At 46.2% G+C, this 7,524-nt stretch overlaps 1 protein-coding gene across 1 annotated transcript in view; it reads left to right on the top strand.

Annotated features, from left to right (window-relative positions):
- Nucleotides 1–5,160, top strand: part of SESN2 (sestrin 2) — a 16,983-nt gene extending 11,823 nt beyond the window's left edge. Inside the window, exons 9-10 of the mRNA XM_029230648.1 lie at nucleotides 2,429–2,573; nucleotides 3,353–5,160. Of these exons, the coding sequence (XP_029086481.1) occupies nucleotides 2,429–2,573; nucleotides 3,353–3,439 (232 nt within the window). The 3' untranslated portion in view covers nucleotides 3,440–5,160. The remainder of the gene's footprint in view (nucleotides 1–2,428; nucleotides 2,574–3,352) is intronic.
- The last annotated feature ends 2,364 nt before the right edge of the window (nucleotides 5,161–7,524 follow it).

The raw sequence follows: 7,524 nt of genomic DNA, 5'->3' as shown, positions 1-7,524 counted from the left end.
TGTGTGTGTGTGTGTGTGTGTGTGTGTGTGTGTGTGTGTGTGTGTGTGTATGTATATATATTGAGAGAGAGAGTTATATTTGTATTTTCATTCCAAGTAGCATTTCTTCTCATAATAAAACAACAGAAATGCCAACAGTAGGGGATTTTAAATAATGACATATCCATTCAGTGAAATATTATGCAGCTATTAAAAATTATAATAATGGTTTATTTATATTGCCATGGGAAAATGGTCAAAATGTATTGAAAGAAAAGAAAGCTGGCTACCAACCAGAATCTTGTTTTTGTTCCTTTTTTTTTTTTTCTTTAAACTAAAAGTGTGTACATGCATGGAAAATGTGTGGAAGGCTGTACCGTAAAATGTTATTTGATAATGGCTGTCTCTGTATAGTATATGATGAATTACATTTTCATTCTGTTACCTAAGTGTTTTCTGATCTTTTTTGAGTAGGTTTTTTTTTTAGTTGATGGAATCATACTTGATATATTCTGCAACTTGCTTTTTTTACCTAATAATCTATTGTGAACCACCTTCCTTGTTGGTGTGAATAGATCTTGCATGCTTTTTAGCCACTGTATAGTGTTGTTATGGATGAAGTGTAATTATCCAACCATTTCCCTATTGTTGGATATTTAGGTGGTTTGCAGTTTTTCACTATTACAAATACCATGTGCAATGACTAGTTTTAAACCTAAGTCGTTTTTTTTAAAAAAATTTATTTATTTTATTTATTTTGGCTGCGTTGGGTCTTCGTTGCTGCACGCGGGCTTTCTCTAGTTGCAGCGAGTGGGGGCTATTCTTCGTTGCGATGTGCTCGCTTCTCACTGTGGTGGCTTCTCTTGTTGCGGAACACGGGCTCAGTAGTTGCGACATGTGGGCTAAGTAGTTGGGGCTCGCGGGCTCTAGAGCTCAGGCTCAGTAGTTGTGACGCATGGGCTTAGTTGCTCCGCAGCATGTGGCATCTTCCTGGACCAGGGCTCGAACCCATGTCCCCTGCATTGGCAGGCGGATTCTTAACCACTGTGCTACCCGGGAAGCCCTATACCTAAGTCCTTGTAGGTAAACCCTAGATGTGAAATTACTTGTCAAAAATATACACGGAACAATTTTTTTATTTTTAAAAACCTCGCTCTGATAATGTTGTGGGAAATTTAAAGAATTAAGGAAAGAAACAATTTCCCAAAATTCTACTACTCCACAACCACATCCACATTCTGAGATGTTTTCCTCCATTGCTTTTTTTCTTTCTTATGTAGTTGCTTTTGTATAGTTGAAATTATAATTGTTATTTTGTTTTTTAAAAGATATGCTTGATGTTTGTAAAGAGCCAGATTTTTAGTAAATTTAGGAAACAGATAACAAAAAGAAGAAACTAAAAATCATCCATAATCCCACCTGCTCTTATTATTGTCAAATATTTCTTTCCTGTCTTTCTTCCATGCACAAATGACCAAAACATATATAATTTTACAAAAATAAGACTTTCTTGTCTACTGTATTTATTTTACTCAGTTCAATCAAATGAGAGCATATTTTAGAGAACACATGATTTTTTTTCCTTGCTTTTCTAGTTTAGCTATTATTCCAAGCATCAAAACAAAAAATCCCCAAAGTTTTAAAAAGGTACATGTTCCTTGTAGAAAAATGTGCATTTCTGTGCGTTACTAGCTGTAAATCATATTTCACTGAGTGGGTTGAGCTGTGCTTAATTGGCCAGCCTCCTTCTGGCCAACCTCCTTGGCAGGTTTCTACATCCACACTGGTCTGTGACGACTCACTGGCTCACTGGACTAGGGAGCGACAAAGTGGCTTCTAGACTTGTCACCAACTTGCTCTTTGACTTTGAACAAGCTAATTGCCTTCCCCAGGCCTTAGTTTGCCCATCTGTAAAATGACTACCGGCTCCTTTTTCTCTTTCCCTCTTCCTTCTCCAGGGTAAATATTTGAACTAATATTTGAAATAATTGAACTCCTGCCCCATCTTCCATGCATGGCCTCAGCTGTAAAGTAGTGACTATGACCTTGGAGTCAGGCAGAGCTGAGTTTGAATCCCATTCCCAGATGTGTGACCTAGGGCAGGTGACTTCACTTCTCTGAACCTCAGTTTCATCTATAAAATTGAGGCTGATGAAATACAATAAATTGTATACAATAGTTTTGTGTACAGTAGTTTTGAGGATGCCATGAATACATGTTCACATGGTCAGTACAGCATGCTCACCCTCTGTGCATTCCCCTACAAGTCCAGTGGCCTTTGATAATATGACATCAGCTGTTTTTCTAAGAGGAATGAAGTTTCTAGTTGCTTCCTACCTTCTGCCTTTTCTTGCCACTCTCTGTTCCTCCTTCTGCAGGGTGGGACTGGGGAGAGGAGATACTTGTGGGAGCAGAGGGTAAGTGATGCTACTGGGGCCTTTCCATCCAGATATGATGACTATGACTACGGAGAGGTGAACCAGCTCCTGGAGCGGAACCTCAAGGTCTATATCAAGACAGTGGCCTGCTATCCAGAGAAGACCACTCGAAGAATGTACAACCACTTCTGGAGGCACTTCCGCCACTCAGAGAAGGTGAGACTCTCAGGGTAGGAGCAGGACGGAAGCAGACAGCCTGGCCCGTGGAGGAGGCAAGGGGTCGGGACCCAGTGAGGTGCCCCAGACTAAGTCTGTTCTGCCAGATGGGGCACCTGGGGGTATTGTCCTGGGTTCATGTCCTATTCCACTGTGTGGTTTCAGACTCCATTTACTCACCTGTAAAGTAGGAGTGTGCTTCCCAGGGTCCTCAGTGGCAGCCAGAGGGACCTGGGTTCAAATCATAACCCTATTACCTGGTAGTCATGTGACCTTGGGCAGGTCATTTTGCCTCTCTGAGCTTGTTTTCTTTACAATAGGAATAAAAACTGCCTGCCTTTCAAGGTTGCTGGGAGGATGAAATAAGAAAATGAATGTAAACCTCTGATCCCAAATAGATGTCAGGGGTAGCTATTGTTTTTAGTTTCGGGGGATGAAGAGATTAGCCATGATAGGGATAAATGTGCTTGAAATTCTAACACAGTCCTTGCACCAAGTTGCTTAGAGCCTTAGGAAAGGTCAAGGCATCTCTGTAGGAAAGGGGAGGATGAGGGACTTCCGTGACAGTCAGGTGGTTAAGACTCTGTGCTCCCAAGGCAGGGGGCACAGGTTCAATCCCTGGTCAGGGAACTAAGATCCTGCATGCCACACAGCATGGCCAAAAAAAAAAAAAAAAAGAATGGGGAAGGATGAGTGGTCAGGGATACTGGCAGTCTGGGAGGGAAGGGGATGGCGAGGAGTGACATCAGTTGCCAACAAGCCCTTGTGTTGTGCCCCAGGTGCACGTGAACTTGCTGCTTCTGGAGGCCCGCATGCAAGCCGCCCTGCTCTATGCCCTCCGTGCCATCACCCGCTACATGACCTGACTCGTGTGCAGGACCTGGGCCTGGAGCAGCTGACCCTGGGGGCATCCTTCTCCCTGCAAGGACTTCTCTGTCTGGAGACAGACCCTAAGCCTGCCTGTCCCACGCCCACCCACCCTATTCTGGTGGTGGGCCTGTGTGTGATGTGCAGCCCCTGAGCCACACCCTCCTTCTCACTGGAATGGACAGGATCATTGCACTGACTCTGGGATCTCAGCTCTGCCCCTGGGAGCTGGAAGAGGACTAGCAAATCTCCAGGCGCCAAGGCCCTTCTTCCTGCCCCTACCCCCAGAGGCCAAGGGCACAGGAAGGAAAATGGGCTGAGCTCAGACTTGTGTGCCAGCAGGCAGGGGCCCGGGCAGCACAAGTACTTTGGCCTTCCTGGCCTGGGAAGTCCCTGGCTGGCCCCCAAGGGAGAGGGACAAACACCTCCAGGGACTGACACTCCAAGCGGCTTTGCCTTTCCTCCTGCTTCCTCATTCTCAGACTTCATTACCTCCCACCTGCCATTCATCCATCAATGTGAAAGTCAGGGTCACAGCTGGTTTGTGCATCTGGCTCCCCAAAAGCCTGTTCTGTTAGACAGCCTGCAGGCCTCTCGTCCCCTGGTTGCCCCAGTCCTAGTTCAGTTCCTTTGACCTCCTTTGTTTGCCCTTTTACCCTTTTCTCCCACACCTGGTGGTATGAGGCCCCAGGAGAGAGACCAAGCACATCAAACAAGCAGATTATCTCTAGAGAGTCTGGACTCTCTGTTGGTCACTTTGCCTTTAGAAGAGGGAGTATTATATTATACATTCTCTGTATTTCGGTTTTTTATGGGTGAGGTTCTTCAGGGCCTCAACCCTAGAGCCATAGTCAGTGTCTGAGAGGACAGGGAAAAATCTGTCCTCCCCAGAGCTGCACCTGCCCTGCAGAAGCTGGCACCCCACTTTGCTATCTCCCATGGCTCTGCCACAAACATTTGCCAAAAAAGCAAGCCTTTCTAGGTGGTTTAGGTGACACATGGCTCCGGGGAGAGGCAGGAGGCTCCAGGGTTCTTGTGTGGGCCCTGGCACTGGCCAGGTGACCTCCATTTCCACAGTTGCAGACTGAGGGGTAGTTTCTGAGATATTTGAGCCTTCACTCAGATTCTGAGGCCAGCAGCCAACTGCAATCCTTGCAGGATCTTGAGGGCTTCTGGGGAGCCCCCCCTCTTGTAGTCAGTCTCTCCGGGATACCTACCAAGGACCTCCCCACCCCCATCCCAATTTCTGTCCCTTCTCCTCGGTTTTAGGTGGATTGCTTGAAGGCAGAAGCAGCCGAGGACTGATTCCAGGCACTTTCTGTAGCAAACGAGCTGTGAATTATGACTTCCCTTTCCCTTCTTCCGGCAGTATGTGCCTCCCCTCTGACCAGTTGGGAGGTGACTGAAGAAAGGCAAGGGCCAAGCTGCTGCTGCTTCTGACCCTCCCCTCTGGGGTGGGGCAGGAGAGGAGCCTGGTCATTGTGCCACATTTCATACCCGTGCAGGCATGGGCAAGCGACTGGCACCCCCTTCAGGCCTCAAAGCCCTCCCTGCAATGAAGCTGGGCAGGAGAGAAGAGGCCCCAGCATTGGGGTTTGGATTCCAGAGGGGACAAGATGACTGTACATGTCCCCGGGTGGGTGGGGAGGAGTATTCAGTGTTCAAGTGCAGAAATCTTTGCCTTTGCTACCAGTTCTGTATGATGAGAAATAAAAGTTCACTGAGGTTTTGTTTTGTACTTCTTCTTAATGGACTGTTTTTCCATTTCCTAAGGGTCATGGTTCACCTCTTGGCATAAGCAGGGAGCTGTGATTGCATCATGGACCTGACCTGCCAGCCCTTACCCTGCTAAGCACTTGTGCCCACGACCATAGGGTTGGGAGTGGTTGGCACTAAAAGTCTACTCTTGTCCCTGGGGTGTCCAGCCCTGCCACTCATCTGTGTCTGGCCTGGCATTGTGGAATAATAATGGCCATCTTATTTTTCTCACTATGCCTGGCTCCGGGCTGGGTACTTGGAGTCATTTCTCTGAATCTGCAGCAAAATCCTGTAAGGGAATTGAGACTCAGAGGTCAAGTGACATTGCTGAGGCCACATCAGTGGTCAGTGGTGGAACCAGGATTGCAACTGGGGTCAACTTGATCCTGAGGCCTTGGCCTGTGGCAGAGGGAGGATTTTTGAGAATTTCTGGGGGACCTTTGTTTCTCCTGCCTCATCACATTACTCTTACTTGCTTCTCATCCTTCCCTCCCCAGCACCAAGGAGACAGATCGAGGCATAAGGAGTTAGATGTGACTCCAAGTTGTGCCAGTGCCATTTAGTAGCTGTGTTACCTTGGTCAAGCTTCTTAGCTTCTCTGGGCACTAGGAACTCTAGCAAGCTTATCAGAGAAACCACATCATGACTAAGAGCTAAGACCTCTCCTGCTGGCTTCCCACTTCCTCTAAGTACTGCCGTCATAAAATGAAAACTGGGTCTCCTCCAGGAAGCCTCCTCTGATTGACTCTCCTGTACCCTTTCCCTTAGATTCTGGTCCTGACTTAGTCATTTATTATCCCTGGGAGGGGGAGGGTTGATTAATTTCACTGTGTCTCAAGTTTGCCAAAAAAAAAAAAACGAGGGCAAAACATTTTCTTTTCCAGGTAGCATCATTGAGTGACTGTTGCCAGATGTTTTCAAAAGTAATCTCTCCATCTTCACAGCAACCCTGTGAGAAAAGCGTGGTGGTCCCATTTTACAGATGTGGAAAAGGAACCTCGAGAGTCTAGGGAACACTAACATAACACAGACCCAGGTTCAAATTCCAACTTTGACATTTAATGTTTGACCGTAAGCAAGTTACTTCAATTCCCCTTCCTCAATTTCCTTATCTATGCAACAGAATTAATACTTAGGGTCACAGGAGAGTTGTGTGGATTAAATAATGCATGAAAAGCACCTAGCACAGTTCAGGTACCTCGAACTAGTGAGCCATTCAGTATTCAGACATCTGCCCAACATCATGAAAGTGAGATAGAATTTGAATCCTTGTTAGTCTGACTCCAGAGCATTACTCTTTTTTTTTTTTTTGGACATACCGCACAGGATGCGGGATCTTAGTTCTCCAACCAGGGATTGGACCCATGCCCCCTGCAGTGGAAGCACAGAGTCTTAACTGCTGGACTGCCAGGGAAGTCCCATCCAGAGCATTACTCTTATCCCCAAACTCCCTATGCCCTCAGTCTGTATTTCTAAAAATCATGTTCAAGCTGATTTGCATGTGGAATTGAAAACTCTTGGCTCCAGTTTGGATCCAGTGAATCTGTTTTAGACTTCTGCAACCTGCAATCCAGGACCTGGGCATGTGTACCCGGGTTGGAGTTAGTAGAAGTTTCTGGTGACTCGATTCTTGGTTGGTTTGACATTTGAAGCCATGCTTGGATTGAGGGCTGCTGAGAGTGGGTAGAAACAGGAGCTGGGTGAGTGAGTCTCCTCCATCAGGTTTCGAACATTCACCAGAGCCCTAGGACAAGTGGAACGGAGAAGTTGCTCACAAACTTTTTGTGCTTTAGAATCTCCTAGAGGACCAGTGTTTAGGGGTAGAGCTCAGAAATGTGCAACTTTAACAGCTTCCCTGCTGTTCTGATGCCAAGGTCATTCTTTCATTTAACACAAGATGTTGTGCTCCTAATATGTAAATGCCCTGAATACAGAACAGTGAACATGACAGGCATGGCTCCTGCCTTCTTGGGATTTATTACCTAGTAAAGGAGTCAGACATTAGATCATTATACAACTAATTATTTCAATTATAATTGTGATCAGCGCCTCAAAGGAGAGACGTGAGGTGCCGTCAGAGTACTTACAATGTAGCATCATCAGAGGCTTTTCTTCCAAAGAAATATGTTGGGCTTCTGCAGAAACTAAAACACATCGAAGAAGAGCAGTTTCCCACCCACTGAAGCACCTTCTTGGAACCTGAAGCCTCCATGGAACAGTTAGAAAACTGCTAATCTACATTCCTCTGTAACAGATTCTGTCGTGTGCAACCCAGACTGTAGCACGCATTCCTTCCCACACTCCCACTCCACTTCAGTTGGTTGCT

Source organism: Monodon monoceros, unplaced genomic scaffold (genome assembly GCF_005190385.1).
Source record: "Monodon monoceros isolate NGI ecotype Baffin Bay Population unplaced genomic scaffold, NGI_Narwhal_1 Super_Scaffold_18, whole genome shotgun sequence".
NCBI classification, from domain to species: domain Eukaryota; kingdom Metazoa; phylum Chordata; class Mammalia; order Artiodactyla; family Monodontidae; genus Monodon; species Monodon monoceros.
Note: the sequence above shows the minus strand (reverse complement) of the source record. Positions and strands in the feature narration are given on the sequence as shown.